General features: G+C 32.6%; 1 protein-coding gene across 7 annotated transcripts in view; it reads right to left on the minus strand.

The window, feature by feature from the left end:
- Window positions 1-18,129, minus strand: part of LOC114327060 (endothelin-converting enzyme homolog) — a 167,437-nt gene that overhangs the window by 16,220 nt on the left and 133,088 nt on the right. For all 7 annotated transcript variants that reach the window (XM_028275587.2, XM_050648818.1, XM_028275573.2 and 4 more), the window contains exons 8-12: window positions 8,146-8,312; window positions 7,894-8,076; window positions 2,731-2,892; window positions 2,277-2,549; window positions 761-948 (exon numbers count right to left, since the gene is read on the minus strand). In XM_028275587.2, the coding sequence (XP_028131388.1) occupies window positions 761-948; window positions 2,277-2,549; window positions 2,731-2,892; window positions 7,894-8,076; window positions 8,146-8,312 (973 nt within the window). The remainder of the gene's footprint in view (window positions 1-760; window positions 949-2,276; window positions 2,550-2,730; window positions 2,893-7,893; window positions 8,077-8,145; window positions 8,313-18,129) is intronic.

The raw sequence follows: 18,129 nt of genomic DNA on the forward strand, positions 1-18,129 counted from the left end.
ATAACAATTTTAATAAAATGTTAAATTTTTTTAATATATCTTAAAAATAGAGTCTCGAGTAACTGATTGCGATTTGCTAAATATCTCTAGAGTCACTGTTAGGGCAAGAACAGTTGTATAAACAATTGCTCTCCTGGATAAACAAATTGAATAACTTATAAACTATTTGGTCGATCTGGTTGAAATTTGGCACACTTAAATAGCCTATTAAATAGCATAATTTAAAGTAATTAAATTATATATCATTATGCAAAAAATAAAGTTATTAATATTTATAAATTAGTGCAAAAATGAGAGTTTTTTGCAATTATCTCGGTCAATTGTTTGTATGTTTCAATATGTGTCCCACCAAATTAAAGAACTTTTTAAGATCTACAATATTTATTGGAAACAGTTTTCTCTAAAATAAACAAAAAACGTTTTATCGTCAAAAAACTTAGTTTTTCATTTTTTGTAACTGTTTAAAAAAAAGAAGAAGAAAAATTAGCTGTACGTCTTCACGGAATTATCATCAGTTATCACTCATCTACCGTTTAGCACCTTCAAAACGCTGCTTAACATTTTTTCATGTTTTTTTACCTATTAACTGGGGTATTTGTAATGTATTATCTATCATCCTTGCTAAACACAAAAAGTCAACTGTGATGTCAACCATATTACAGACTTCAAAAACTGAGCACCGATACCCAGGGTATCAAAAATATATTGACCTTTCTTATATAAAATATATTTTAAATAATCCTGAATGGCTAATCCTTACCTGAGCGAAAGCCACAAAGAATAGTTGTTTGTGATTGAGCAAAAGCCCTGGAAGCTGTTGTGGTTCAGATTGATTTTTCATTAATTGTAAGTAAGCGTGATAAGCTGCTTTTAATCCACCATTGTCGGCTATATTTTCTCCAAGTGTTTGATTCCCGTTAATGCTTTTCCCATTTACATCGTATTTGTCTACAAAAAGGTAATGATATATACAAAAAAACTAAATAATAATGCCTGAAAAGCAATAACCTAGTTGTAGCTTTAGGCTTTTTTAATATTATGTTTTTTGACTCATTCACTTATGTTGGATAATAAAAAAGTTAGGTACTTTAACAATTAGCCATGTTCTTCATCAATACAGGGTGTTTCTAAATAAGTGCGACAAACTTTAAAGGTTAATAATTCTACATGAAAAATAATGACAGTTTGCTTTATAAACATATGTCCGCAAATACTTTGTTTTCGAAATAAGGGATGTTGAATTTTTTCTTACAAACTGACGATAACTACCTTTTAAAACCTACACAATTCCATTTGCATACCTCAACCGGTTTTAGAGCAATAGATAAATTGTCAGTGTGTAAGAAAAAATTCAACATCCCGTATCTCGGAAACAAAGCATTTGCAGACATATGTTCATAAATCAAACGGTCATTATTTTTTCATGCAGAATTACCCCTTAAAGCTTGGCGCGCTTATTTAGAAACACCCTGTATTGATGAAGAACGTGGCTATCATAGTTGTCAAAGTACCTAACTTTTTCATTATCCAACCTAAGTGAATGAGTCACAAAGCAGAATGTTAAGAAAGGCTAAGGCTCCAATTGGGTTTTAATTTCATTATTTTTTAAATGCTAAAATATTCCACAGGGTGTTCCGAACTTTGAGGAAAAAACACAGTATTATTGTTACACCCGGTATATACTGACATTTACATGTTTAGCAACAATATTACTACATCGAGATTCTTAAGGAGTAAGGCTATAACATACTAAAAAAATCACTAAAATTGGACAACAGGTTTAGGAGATTCGAGACATCAAAAATCGCCCATTTTTAAGGTGTCCCGTTTTTTTTGGCAGGAGTATAACGGTGTAATTTATATTAGGTGAGGTTAACAATTGTCGGCGACAAATTGTCCAGGGTACCCGCGAACGCAATGTATATTGGAATAATTTCTATTTTTGTACCCGACATGCGACAGTACCCTAACATTGGAGTACCCGGAGACCTGAAGATGCATACCACATTGTAGTACAGTAAAACCTGTCAATAACGGTCACAAAAAAATGACAGAACTATTGGCCGATATAAAAAGGTGGCCGCTAATACCAGGTTTTGTATTCCACACATTTTGATTTGGGAAACTTTGAAACTGGCCGGCTAGTTCAGGTAGCCGGTTTTGACAGGTGGCCGTTAACACAGGTTTTACTGTATATCCTTTATTTATTTTTGTACCCTAAATTGAAATGGACTCACACATTCAACACATTCAACATTTAAAAAGAGAATACTTACTATATTGATCTACCACGCATTTTGTCCTTTGTTTAAACTTTTCAATGGTCTTATTTTTCCACCAATGATTGAGGTTACCAAATTTATCGAACTCCCTGCCTTGGTCATCGAAACCGTGAGTTAGCTCATGTCCCATGACCACTCCCATACCTCCGTAGTTCAAACTTGGAGGAAAAGAAGAATCGTAAAACGGACTCTGTAGAATTCCGGCTGGAAAGACCATTTGGTTTTTGGTGGGGGTGTAGTATGCGTTTACAGTAGATGGGGGCATGCCTAAAAATTGTAAAAATTGATAAAAATATTCCTTTGCCAAAACTTTCCATGATGAAATGTCAAACAATGCTGAACAAAAACGCAACGTTAGGTGGCACAATTCATGCACCATGTACCTCTAAATGAATCGCCTACATCTATTATTAGTATTTTTCTAATAATACGTAACAATATTACTTACTCCAAGTAGTTTTGTTGACAGGTTCGTTAATTTTCTCCAAATTTTTCTTTAAGTTGAAAAAACTAATCTGTATATTATTTTCAAAATAGGTGTTGTTCCTTATTGTTAGCTTTTCAAATCTTTCGTCCAGCAAAGTTGTATCTTTTACGAATTCAGGATAACCTAAAAAATTAACGACCAAAGAACTATTAACATTTTAAAAGTAAAAGCTACAGAGAAAAACATATTTTTCAAAAAAAAATTACTAAATCACATGTACACAACATGAAGAGAAATAAAGCTGCAGGAGAAGATATGATTACCACAGATCAGTGGCGGCTCGTGACCTCAGTATGCGGGTAGGCTACACATATACTTCGGGTAGGCGACAAAAAATATCCTACAGTTTGTAATACATTTTGAGCCGTCTTGCAATACTAAATGTAATCTATGAGCGCAACAATGTGTAAAAATTGCTTTTGGAGCATCTACTTTAATTTTTGATTGTAATCCGTTTAAAGAGCCAGCCATTACACTTGCACCATCGTAAAATTGAGCAATTAATTTATTTTTGTAATCATATGGCTCAAGCACGTTTGAAATTAAACTATATAGAGCGTCTGCAGATCTATTATCGCTAACATCAAAAAACCCTAAAAATCTTTCTGTTACCTGACCAACTTTGTTAACAAAACGGATTGTTAAAGTACACTGTGATTTTTCGGTTATATCAGTAGTATCGTCAGCTAGTGTAGAAAAAAATTGACTTTCATTAATTTCTGTTGAAATTTCATTTTTTACGTAATCGGCAAGACAATCTATTAAATCATTTTGTATTATTTTTGACAAACCCGTGAACACCCCTTCTATTTTTTAACATGATCCTGGATTTCCTGATCGCGTTTAACTACTAAATTAAAAATTTCTTTAAAATTACCCATGTTTGAAGAATTATGGCTCTCATCACGACCGCGAAATGTAAGTTCTTGTTTTGCTAAAAGAATTGTAACATCAATTTCTTCAACTTCTTCAATCTTTTTCAACTTCTTCATTATATATCTTATTAGATATAGAAATATGTCCAGCGAAAGCACTGTCAGTAGTTTGTTTATTTTTTTCTAACCGTTTTAAATCTAAGCAATTGTTTAAATGTTCTTTCGACGATTCATGTTTTTTTACACTAGCTGATAAATTGTTCAAATCTGAATATCCCTGACTCACCCAAACATTTTGCTTCAAATTTGAGGCCAACAGAAAAGTGAATTTTTAAAATAACTTCCGCTTAGCCATTTATGATTTTCATACCATATTGTTTTAAACGATCTCGAAAATGGTTGATTGTCTTTTGTCTTATCTGTGGATAAAATTGTTAAATTTTGTAAAGGCCGGCCCATTGAAATAATTACTAATCTTTCTTGATTTTGGCGCCTTGAAAAAGGCGTCTCGATCAAACTGCATATTACATCGTTTAAAATATTCATATTCGATGACTAAAGTTTTTCCACCAATAAAACTAACACACCTACGTTTCAACAACGTCAAATATTACTTATTTTATTTATGTATCAAATAATAATTTACTATTCGAATAAATTGATAAGTTAACAATTAACCTCGCTTTAAATTTTTAATTATCTATATAATCTAATAACACATTATTCAGTTTTCATAAACAAATTTAAATTGTCCTTCCTAGTTTTATTCAATACTTAACCTACTAATAACAGCCAAAATCAAAAAACAATTATTTTAAAACAGTTTCACAAGACACAAGAGAAGCAACTGATAAAATTTTGTAGGTCCGGCTATAAGACTCTGTACCTATCCGCCCGTTCAAAATCGTAGAATACGGTCGCTACGAGCAGACCTGCAGCAGGCCTGCTCGCGTAAACAGAGAGAGATCGCACGTCAATTCGGTGTTGGCGTCGTTCTATTTCAGGCTACGTTCCCGAGTGCCTGACCAAGGAGAATATAGAATCTATACAGTACTACTGATACGACAAGGAGCGTACAATAATTATAACTACGGAGAAAATTTTTTGGATATTTTTAAAAATAATTTGGATAATTTTTGCTATTTTATTGTAGATATTGTGTCAAAATTTATAAATTACAATTTTAAAATAAGTAATTTATATTAATAATTTATATTATTGTACTACATTTGAAGAGGGTAGGCGGCGCCTACCTTGCCTACCCCGACGGGCCGCCCCTGCCACAGATATGATATTAGAAGGATGTAAGGAACTCATTTCAATTGTAGCTAAGCCTATAGACAGTTGTTTACACCAGGGCAAAGTCCCTAAGAGCTGGAACAACTCTAAAGTAATCTAATTACACAAGAAAGGTGATAATCGAAAGTTGGAAAACTACAGGCCCATCAGTCTACTGTCACACCTATTTAAAATACTCACCAAAGTCATAACTACCCGACTAACAAGAAAATTAGATGAATACGAACCATATGAACAGGCAGGTTTTAGAAAAGGCTATTCAACTTCCGATTACCTGTTAACCACAAAAATATTGATAGAAAAATGTAACGAATACAAGTTTCCAGTTTTTATAGCATTTGTAGACTACGAAAAAGCTTTCGATACTATAGAACACACGGCCGTAATAAACGCAATGCAAAATTGTAGAATAGACAGCAGATATATTAACTTAATAAAAGAAACTATGAACCAAGCTACAGCTACATACTACCTAAATGAAAATGAATAAACGAACCCTGTACCATTAAACAGGGGAGTCAAACAGTCAGACACTCTATCACCCAAACTGTTCATCTTAGTTTTGGAGGACGTTTTTAAAAATCTCAATTGGAAATATAAGGGAATAAACATCAATGGCCACTACCTCAGTAATCTACGATTTGCGGATGACATAATCCTGATAGCTACTGACCTACAAGAACTGCAAACCATGCTTTCAGAACTACACACAGAATCTTCTAAAATAGGACTGAAAATGAATTTAAACAAAATAAAAGTCATGCACTCCGAAGAAACGATGACAATAATAAACAACAAAGTTATAGAAAAAGTTGAAGAATATATATACTTAGGACAAAAAATAATACTAAATAGGGAAATTCAAACGGAAGAAATAAAAGAAGAAGAAAGTTAGCATGGGCAGCATTCGGCAAACTGAACTATATACTCAGTAATCAGCAAATTCAACTACATCTTAGATCTAAAGTTTTTGATGCATGCATTATTCCGATATTAACATATGGGGCACAAACATGGACAATCAAAAAAAATAATATGAACATACTCAGAGTCACTCAACACGCGATGGAAAGAGCAATGCTTGGCATGTCACTTAAGGACAGGAAAACAAACACATGGATAAGACAGAAAACCAAAGTCACCGATGTGGTTCAAAAATCACTAAAATTGAAATGGGAATAAGCTGGACATGTAGCTAGGAGCGATCTTAACAAATGGCACAGAACAATTCTAACCTGGAGACCATACGAACACAAAAGACCCAGAGGCAGACCTCCTATGAGATGGACAGATGATCTGAAACGAACTGCCGGGAAAAATTGCCTACTAAGTAGCGTACAACAAAAAACAATAGAAAGGAAGACTTGAAGAGGCTTATGTTCAGATGTGGACGTGAATGGCTAGACGAAAAAGAAGAAGAAGAAGACAACAGTTTAAAGTATATTTTAAACTATTTATTACAAAATTAATTGGAAAATCCAGGAAAGAAAAACTATTTATTATTTTTGAATGGCTATTTTTGAAGTCTGGTCCTGATAAAGAGACAGTAAGGTAGATTCAAATTATATCCGTAATAAACTGCAAAAAATCTGGGGAATTACGAGGAGCCAAATTATTTTAACGTGTCAATAAAGTAAGTTAAGTAAATAAAAAATGAATAACCATTTTCAATTTCGTTGCAACACGAAACTACAGCCGCATCATCATTCCAGTTCAATCAGAGAGTACAGCAAGCACCTCTATCGGTTTCGAAACTTATTAGTCTCTCATTAGGAGGCACATATGCTGCTATCTCTGACCCAACTAGGACAAACCCCGGCGTGCAGTCACGGATCGCAACGAACGAAATGGCAGGGATGCCCTAGCGGCAACTGCTATCAAAAAACCAAATAACATATGGTTCCGAAACCATAAGTTTGACTAAACATTCTGCAAATAAATTGAGAATAACCCAAAGAATAATGGAAAGAGCAATGTTGGGAATAACAAGAAGAGATATGGTACCAAATAGGATGACTATTGAGGAGTGAGCGAGAGGACTAAAGTGACAGATGTTATAAAAAATTGCACAACCCAAATAGAGATGGGCTGGACATGTAACACGTTTAAATGATGATAGGTGGACCAAGAGACTCATAAAATGGAGCCCTAGAGAAGACAAAAGACTCCGAGGTACACCACCAAAAAGATGGATGGATGACTTGAGAAAAACAGTGGGAAATTGGACATAGAAGGCATAGGAAAGAGAACAATGGAAGAATATGAAGATTTATATCCAACAGTGGATGCAAGAGATTGAAGAATGATTATGATGATGAAGTAAATAGTGAATATAACTAGCAATCTGGAAATATAAGTTCGTTGCATTATTATTGTAACCTAGTTTTTAAAAACATCTTTACTGTTACTCCCATAGGAACAAAAGCATTGTTATAAAGTTTTTATCACTGATAAGAAGTCAAGTTCCGATTGGTCGACTAGCTTTTGGCTTCTTCCATAGTGCTAATTACAAACTGTATCGAATAAAACACAGAGTTGGTTTTCTAACAGAAATAAAAAGCACACATTTTGAAATTATGTAAATATAAGTTTAAGTTCGCAACTGAATTTATATTGAGCAGCCTCTTGACATAATTCCCAATAAAATTAAAGTAATAGTGTTAAGTAAATAAAGACATTGGTAAATAAAATACAATGAATGCACAAAAATAAAATAGAAAACGAGGTAGAAACCGACGAATAAAAGGAAGAGAACAGAAGAGAACAAGATTACAGATTTGGAAGAAACAAGAAACAAAGAAAAAACTACAGAAAAATGAAGAAGCCAAAGACAAAGATAGAGTTATGAGTAGAATGGTGAAAACCTTATGTGGCGGAAAATTAATAATTGAAATATGAATTAAATAGAGCAAGTTGAAGCCGAAAACAATAAGCAATATCATCTACAAACCTATCATATCAGAGATAGCATCTGCTTTATCAATAGCAACTTGTCTGGTCTCATTATCCATCCACTTCAAATTTTTGAAATTCGTCTTAAAGGCATTCCTCACATTATTGATCATATCTTCAGCTTGAGATTTTGAGCTATTATCGAACACCTCCCTTACAAATATGGCTCCAATGGCAAAACCTAAAATATGTACAAAATATAATTCGAACTCTGCTACTTTGATCTCTGCCTAGATTTGTTGCTGCTTACCTAATACTGAGTTGGTATCCTGAATACAATACCTCCACTGGGGCTGCTCACCACCTTCTTGTCCCATTAACGCTATCCTGAGGCCTTTGTATGCATCTCTAAATGCTTTAGAAAGACATACCGTGAACACTCGTACAGTTTGCCATACCATATAATTATTGAGGACACTACAAATCAAAACAATCAAGTTTAGTTAAACAAAAGAGAAAAGTAAAAATTTTGTTTTAGGTCGGAATGCAGAATTCTTGGTAAAGGTTGTTTAGCAGTAAATGGTTGACTTCAAATAGTACCAACTATAAATATCCTGGGTTAACCGATAATAGTATAAAAGGTCCGGTTTCAGGTAAAATTTAAATATGTTTGAATGTTTGTTTTTCTGTAATCTTAGCAATTAAAATAGATTTAATTTATTTTAAAACTCATTTGAAAACATTAATTTCGGTGATATAAGGCAAAGCAATATATTTTGCATCCGTTTTTTTGTTTTTGTCGTCGTAATTATTGTAAATTTTGTGGATCCTTTGCTTTATTATACGAGTACCATCTAGTCAGTATTAATTGTCAAAAGACCAACTCTGTCTATGTCTACCTAGTTTGCTTATCGCTCCGGACCGGTCTTGGGCCTTGTTCATATAGGGCGGTTTGCCAACGTAAACGTCGCGATTAACCTGTTTTCCCCCTATTTTCCTTGGTATTAGGGTGAAACTTCAAAGGCGGCATTAGGGTGAAATCAAGTAAAACAGGTAAACCGCGCAGTCGACGTTGGCAAACCGCCTGCATATAAACAAGCCCTTAACAATGGGTCAAGTCAGATAAATTTAATAATATTTACGACCGCACTAATTGAAGTCAGCCATTTACTGCTAAACAAACTATAACAATCTATTATGTGAGCTTTTTACAATTTATAAATCAAAACAGACTGATAAATAGCGGACATGGGAGAATCTACAATTTGCATTTATCACCTGTCCGCTTATCTAGATAAAAATCCAACAGAATTCTGCTCCCTTGGTACTCAAATATGAGTAAAATGAAATAAGGAAAGACAGCTTTAGATTTAATTCGATTCAGGGACCACCATCATCAGTTGACATATGTTTCTTCTTTTTAGAGTCATCAGGACTGCCTGTGGTGTACCCTGAGGCGACTAAATCTGGTTGTCTACCAACGGTGTAACCAGGATGATGCTAAGGGGGGTTACAACTAGTGGATGGTTTCTGGGAGTGTGGAATAGTAATGGTGTTAAGCGTATATAGCTCAATGTACAACCAACGGGGGGTTACAACCCCCAAAATCACCCTGCTTACGCTGTAACGGTGCGAAGGTCACTAGTATTTTCGAATCACTGACGTTTTTACTATACCCTGTATTTTAAATTCGTTAAAACCAGAATTGTCGGTTCTCACAAATCTATGGTATTGCGTAATTCGTTCTCGATTCTCATGATATTTATATCTCTTTTTTCTGAGGGGTCTCGACGTGTGTTGTTCCGCCAAAGTGATCTTTAGCTATAAATCTTTCACTAATGTGTTTTTGGCGACTGTGAAACTGGAAAATGTTTATCTTATGGAGATAAGTGGTTCTAAGTGTTACCAACGGGTCCAAGTGTTCTTTTCGTTGATTTGGCATTTTTCGTGGAAAGAAGGTCATAGAAACTACTAAAATCGGTTTTATTTATCCTCTTGGTGATTGGATGAGCTATTTTTGGTTTACGCAGAAGGTTTAACCCAGTGCGTATTTTGCATTCTCCTATTGGTTAATATTTTGATTCAAGTGAGTGCCTTAAGTCTGTAATTGGTTGTTGAGGATTATCGATGGAGAGATCGAATGATTTTGGAAGGGTCGTTTGGTTTCTGAGGATTGAGTTTGAGAGATCGAAAAATTCAGTCACGTTTGAGCTGTAGAGAAGTTACGTTTGAGCTGTAGAGAAGTCTAGTTTGAGGCGTTGAAGATTAGGATGTAGTTGAATTCGAGTTTCTTCGGCCAGCTGGCTAATGCTTGTAGCTTAGCTCAGCCCGGCATACAGCGCGTACTCTGGCATGTTTCGCTACATCCGGCCATGTTAGGCGGATGTCGATATTATCATACCACTATTGGTATAATTTTTTTTACATGCAGTCAGAATTTATCCAGGAATTTTTCAGAACATAGTTAGAAGTTTTTTTTGTGTTAGTAGTTTCTAACATCATAGTTAAAGCAGTTGCTTTATATTTTTCTTTGATCCCATTTAATATACTAAAGGATTAATGATTTCTTAAATATTTTTGTTCGAGCAGTGCCGATTTGTTTTGAGAAATAAATACTGAATTTTTCTATAAACTATGGAAACAACCATTCATTGATGTACTTTTAATGTATCTATTCCTTTGTAAAGTGACATTTAGTGAAGTGAACTGTGCTTTGGGCTTAATACCAACCAAGAGAAGATACAGGACTAGTACAAGATATTTTTTTTGTAAACTTTTCATTTTCTTTTTGGTAAACATGATCTCTTTATGTAAAATCGCAAGAGATCACAGATCTTTTTAATTTTATTTTATTTTGTTTCAAATAAAAATGTTTGATTCATTGCAAAATATTAGATTAAAGTCGCCAATTATGGAATACCATTTTGTTTTGGGGATATAAAATAATACCTTTATAGAAATGAAAACAATTTAATGTAATGACACATCAGTCATACATTTTTATGTAGTAATTAAAAGCCTTCTATTAAATATCTCAATTAACAAAAAAAAATCAAACAAAAAAAAACAAAATCCCAAATGAGTAACCAAATATGGAATAGGTACCAATACAGAGTGAGTTTTATGTATGGAAACACTCAATTATCTCAAAAACGGCTTACACGATTTTTATAGATTTTGGTAGGTGTGGGTTTTCTAATGCGGCCGATATTATAGTGCTAATTACATTGTTGTCATATTTTCCGTTTTTCTGGAAATCTAATGAACTTTCTTATTTCAAATAGAATACCCTGTATATTTTTTGTGTTTTGAAGTCCCTAAGAAATACTGATAATTTTTCATGTTATATTCCCTATACCTAAATACCATAATGTCGGAGTTATTGCTACATTTATTTAAAAAAAGAATTTAAACAAATTATAAAAATCAATTTTTTTTACCCGGGTAAACACTATTTTGGGTTGATTGGATCATTGGGAACAAAAAAGATCTTTTATAATTTTTCTCTAAAATTAATCGTTTCAGAGTTATAAACAATTTAATACTGAAAAAAATCGAATAATGACGATTTTCAAGATTCAAGAACACAAATAAACAATTTTATTTTTGAAACTGCGAAGTACCCAAATTCGACCGCAAGCCTTATTTTATCAGATACCGGTAAGTAATTTAAGATTGTTTAATTTTAAAACATTGTAATTTTAAATGTTAATGCAGCCCGATCGCCCGTCCTCTCATATGCACTTCATTAAAAATTAAAAATCAATGTTTTAGAATAAAAAGAAACAAAAAATCTTATGGCAAGCTATCAGAAGAAGAGTTGGGCTTGAATTTGGGTACTTTATAATTTCAAAAATTATATTTTTTACTTTTGTTTTAGAACCTTAAAAATCGTCAGTATTCGATTTTTTTCAGTTTTAAATTGTTGATTACTCAAAAACGATTAACTTTAGAGAAAAATTACAAAAGACCTTTTTTGTTCCCAATGATCCAAAGAACCTAAAATAATATCCACCTGGGCCGAGAAAATTGATTTTTCTAATTTGTTTAAATTAAAAAAAAAATTTAAACTAAATGTAGCAATAACTCCGAAATTATGGCATTTAGGTATAGGGAATATAACATGAAAAATAATCAGCATTTCTTAAGGACTCCAAAACGCAAAAAATATATAGGGTGTTCTATTTGAAATAAGAAAGTTCATTAGATTTGCAGAAAAACAAAAGAGCTGACAACAATGTAATTAGCACTATAATATCGAACGCATTAGAAAACCCCTACCTACCAAAATCTATAAAAATCGTGCAAGCCGGTTTCGAGATAATTGAGTGTTTCCATACATAAAACTCACTCTGTATATGGAATATAGGCATAAACCAACGTATCAAGACTATCAATAACAAAAAAGAATGTGTGTGTACTTTGAGAGGTAAGAAGTTATTGTTCTATTATATAATTTCAACGAAGTAAATATACGTAACAGGTTATTTGTATTTCATTTAAATATTAAACTAACTATCTTATCTACCACTTTCAAAAAATGTTTATTAAAACAACCAAAAATTAAAAAAAATATGAATCGTCCAGGATTGGAACCCGCGACCTTCCGTTCTCTGACCCACCGCTCTACCAACTACACCACGGAGCTTCTTTTAAGTGACACGTAAGTTTCGGATATAATTAACAACACGGTGACAAATAGACAGATAAAAATGTTATACCTACATAATATTTTATTATCTTACTACAGAGAAAGACAAATCCAAAAATTATAATAAATAATAAATTTACTAAAAACACTAATATATTCTTTTAATGACTTATTTGCGCTGATACATAATATACATACATACCTATCTTGAAAGATTAGCAACTAAACGCCATACTGTCTGTATGCGCATGCGCGCAGATTTATGAAATTTTACTCTCAATCGCGCCAAAAGAAGATTACCTTCAAAAATAGGCATAAACATCTGAGAAAAACAGATAAAGCGATAAACATCTACATTTAAATAAGAAAATTGTGAAAAATGAAAGAAGTAGCTTAATTCACATGCAGACACCACAGATCCATGTATGAAACTCTAGACCAGCACAATCATGATGAGCCGACTTATACTTAATCTACTATTCTATAATTAGTCACCAACGACTGTCTTTATTTGGATTTGTACATTAGTTCAAACTAGTATCAACATTTTTTCAGGTCGGAATGTTTTAATTACAGAAGGTCATAAAATATCAAAATAAAGGTACTATTGATATACGCAATAGCATAACAAGTGTGTACTCATGCATAATAACCTATAATACTCGTTGAATATATTTACCTTTGAAATTTTCTGCGAAACGATAAAACAAAACGCGCCTGTCAGACACGTATCGTTCGCGCATCTGACACAGAGGTGTGAATACGATAATAATGAGAGCGACTGAAATAGAGGATGGTCTTGTAGTGCGCTTCCAACTTATATTTTCGGAGAAATCAAATAATTCCATATTAGGGCACTATTCCATATTTGGTTACTTTCCTCTATTTATTATTGTTTTTTCCCTTTCTCTTTTTTTAAGTACAACAAAGATTTAGCTGAGTGAAGACATAGATAAAGTAAGTCACGTCATAAGTATTTTATATACAGTAGAACCCCGCAAATCCGAACTAATTGGGGGAACAGCCTGTTCGGATTCCGAAAAGTTCGGATTATCCGAAAGTTAGCCTTAAATAGTAGTTCAAAGATTTCATTGTGATTTTGAGTAGCCAAACGTTCTCGCAAGAGTGTGGACAATATTTTTGGACTCAAGTTGACTAAGTACGAGAGAAAAGTAAGTTTGTGTTTAACCTTTATAAACACTTTATAAACCTATATATTAAAGTATAATATTTATTTTTAAGAAATTTCAAATGTCAAAGTCCTAGTAATCCTACATTGTCCAATTTTCTGCCTTTACTCTGTATAATAAACATGTTTTTAAGTTTTTGTCTTGAAATTTTAAATTTTTTTCACTTTCCGTTGGTTTGGATTTGCCGAAAGTTCGGATTCGCGGGGTTCGGATTTACGGGGTTCTACTGTATTTTGTATTGACTAGGTTTTTGTTTAGTTTTCTTTTACGTTTCTATTTTTTTTATTTCTAAGCTAATAAGAGCATATTAATAACATCCCGTTAAGAACCACCCCCGTATCTCTTCCGTTACTGAGCAACCGAGGACATGTTCTTCAAATTGTGTAACACGTTAACATCCCCTTATATGACTTATCAACATCTTGTCAAATTCTATTTTCCATTATTCCTACAGGGTGAATTTCGTCGTTACAAGCCTATGCTATCTACTAAGCCAAATAATTCTATCTACTAAGACAATTATTTGCAGCTGGATGTATTAGCGACATCCATTTAAACAAAAGAGAAAATTCTCTTTTAAGTCGGAATGCAGAATTCTTGGTAACAATCGGTTATCTGAGCTTTTTACAATTTATAAAGCAAACAGACCGATAAATAGCGGACATGGAAGAATCTACAATATACATTCATCACCTGCTGTCTGCTTATCTAGATAAGAATTCAGAATTCTGCTTCCTTTGTAGGTACTCAAATATGAGTACAATGAAATAAGGAAAGACAGCTTTAGATGTACGGATAGGTGATGAATGCAAATCGTAGATTTTTCCATCTCCGATATTTATCGTTCTGTTTGCTTTATAAATTGTAAAAAGCTCAGATAATAGATTATTACCAAGAATTCTGCATTCCGACCTAAAAAAAAATTTTTATCGCCAACCGTCACTAAAGTTATTTATTATTGTACTCATTTGACTCCATTTGCGGCAGTAAAGTAACACTTTATTCTACTGAAAGAAGAATTTTACTTTACCTGCCGAGATTAATCAAGATTGAACGTAAATGGTCGATGGAAGTAATCGATTAGGTATTCATTTGAGTTAGATAACTTACATTTATGTACTTTAATTAGTAAAAATATTCTATAAAATTTACGACATTGTTAATTAAAGGGCCTAGCCGGGTAAGATGGTGAAAAGTGCCCCCAGCTCGATTTAAATTCCATATAGGCCACTTTTTAGCACATATAGAGGAACTCACTTTCTGAAATTTTTAGCCCCCTAGGTGGTCACGTGACCCCCCTAGAGCCTAATTAGGCTTTTTATGTTTTTATTTTTTATCTCAGCCGCGTCAAGAGCTAGCCAAAAACTTTATTTAATAAAGTTGTAAGTTTCAAAAAGATCTATATGAACAAATTTTTTTTTTTATTTTTTGGCGGGAAATTCGAATTTTTAGAACAATTTTAAACTTTTAAATAACTCTAAAAAAAAAACTAAGACACTCGTTTTTACTAAAATCAATTATAATGTGTAATTTTGCACAATCTTTCACCCTGAATTTTTTCAGATTTTTAAAATTGGTGAAACGTACCTTTACAAATAAAAAACCGCATTTTTTCGGTTTTTTTTTCGTTTTTTGATACAATTTTATACATATTTTTCAAAAAAGGTAACACTGTCACTAGAATAGGTAAAAAACTGAAAAATAATTGGGGTTTGCTTAATAAAAATTTTTTGTAACGCCATCCATTTTCAAGATACAGGGCGTTGAAGAAAACAAAATTTTACACATTTTTTACGATTTTGCTGAAACTACTGGCAACATTGTAATAAAACTTGGCGGGATTTAAGAGGTGGTTATTGTGCATGTTTTGACATACAACTAAGGATTTGATATTCATCATTGGCGCGTATAGGGGTAATGGCCTGAACTTTTTAAAGAATAAAAATAGTACGCCACTGACATATTTCAAATTAACAATCGTTTTTGAATTCCTCGTTCAATTTGTGACAAAAAATGTATCTTCTTATTTTTTCATACGACGCGCCATTTTTATTCAAAAAATAAAAGATCTTAACCCTTACAAAGTATTCGAACCTCTAGTAGTTTCTGCATCTACATAATAAATAAAACTCGTACATCCATTATCAAAATTAATTCGAATACTTTGGAAGCGTTAAGATATTTTATTTTTTTGCAGGAAAACGGCGCGTCGTATGAAAAAATGAGAAGATAGATTTTTTATTGCAAATTGAACGAGGAATTCAAATATGATTGTTAATTTGAAATATGTCAGTGGCGTACTATCTTTTTTTCTTTGAAAAGTTCAGACCATTACCCCTATGCGCGCCAATGATGAATATCAAATCCTTAATTGTATGTCAAAACATGCACAATAACTACCTCTTAAAACCCGCCAAGTTTTATTACAATGTTGCCAGTAGTTTCGGCAAAATCGTAAAAAATATGTAAAATTTTGTTTTCTTCAACGCCCTGTATCTTGAAAATGGATGGCGTTACAAAAAATTTTTATCAAGCAAACCCCAATTATTTTTCAGTTTTTTACCTATTCTAGTGACTGTGTTAAATTTTTTGAAAAATATGTATAAAATTGTATCAAAAAACGAAAAAAAAAACCGAAAAAATGCGGTTTTTTATTTTTAAAGGTACGTTTCACCAATTTTAAAAATCTGAAAAAATTCAGGGTGAAAGATTGTGCAAAAATACACATTATAATTGATTTTCGTAAAAACGAGTGTCTTAGTTTTTTTTTCAGAGTTATTTAAAAGTTTAAAATTGTTCTAAAAATTCGAATTTCCCGCCAAAAAAAATTAAAAAAAATTTTTCATATAGATCTTGTTGAAACTTACAACTTTTTTAAATAAAGTTTTTGGCTAGCTCTTGATGCGGCTGAGATAAAAAATAAAAACATAAAAAGCCTAATTAGGCTCTAGGGGGTCACGTGACCACCTAGGGGGCTAAAAATTTCAGAAAGTGAGTTCCTCTATATGTGCTAAAAAGTGGCCTATATGGAATTTAAATTGGGTTGGGGGCACTTTTCACCATCTTACCCGGCTAGGCCCTTTATGCCAAAAAGTGAAATGCTGTAGTCATGGGCCATATAAAAATTTTCAGATTTTCAGGGGGGGGGGGCAGACGCGAAGATTTTGCACATTACATTTTGTACACTATGGATAACAATATATATCTTAAAGCACCCGAAAAGTTAGGGGGGCACGGCCACCCCTGCCCATGGATATGGGTAATTATATTCATATAAAATAAATCAAAACTTGACCGATTTAGTAATTATTCATATTGATAACTATCGATTAAAAATCGAAAGCTGCCATCATGCAAAAGCCATCAATGTCATAAAATTTTTATTGTCTAAAATTTAAAAAATTCTAAAATTTTAAATTGTAAGTGTTAACCAATATTAAATTGTTGGCGATAAAATTTTGTATACACCACGTCAGTAAAGACTCTTTATCGAACTCGTCTGTTATTCGCCTCCCTCGGCTCATAATATCAGACTTTTTGATAAAGAGTAACTTTACTGACTTGGTACATAAATAACTATCTTTTGCTAAGTTAATGGCACTGGCATAGTCAAAAGACCAGTACTAAAAGATAATTCTCTATTTTCTCTTTTGTTTACATAGATGTCGCTTATGCGTCCAACGGCAAATAATTATTTATTGAAGTTATACTTCTTTAGGAACGAGGGTGAATTTTTATTTTCCTGGGCGCATGCGCACACCGACAGTATGGTCACGTATGGTATTAGTCGCTCGAACGTTATACGGGATCTGATTGGGTGTTAAAATCATCTGTCAATAATTGTTCAATAATATGGAGATTATGGATAAACAAATGTTGTGTATAATAGTTTTTATTGTTGTGAGGACAGAGACAAAGAGCAAGTTTATAATTGTAGTGACTTTTTAAATAGTTTTTAAAAGCAACAGGTACGTACCTTATTGTAAATGTTTCAGTATTGTATTAAAAAATTACAAATTACATACCTATTTGGAAAATGTTCCTACCTAGCTAGTAGGTAATGCTTTGATTTACATAATTTGATATTTTGTCGTATTTTAATTCCACAAGAATCAAATTTATTTGATTAAACTAAGATAATAAGCAACTGTCAAAAAATTTTTTAAAACGTTTAGTTGCTATATCTTCCCACTTCATTCACATGTCTCGGTAGTTAAATTCTGCGTGGGGTGAGTTCAAAATAATCTGATAGACGCAGGTTCATTTCCCAATGCAAATTTTTATTTTTTTTATACATTTTATGATTGTAGGTATATTTCTTATATTTTTTTATCAGAAAATACGTATTTAGTTAAAAAATTTCTCAACAATTATTGTTCAGAAATCATTTCTTTGTTTCATTTTTCAATGTGTTTGCTTGTGTTTTATTCTTTTATTTTTTTAATTTTTGGTA

This window comes from Diabrotica virgifera, chromosome 4 (assembly GCF_917563875.1).
Source record: "Diabrotica virgifera virgifera chromosome 4, PGI_DIABVI_V3a".
Taxonomy (NCBI): Eukaryota; Metazoa; Arthropoda; class Insecta; order Coleoptera; family Chrysomelidae; genus Diabrotica; species Diabrotica virgifera.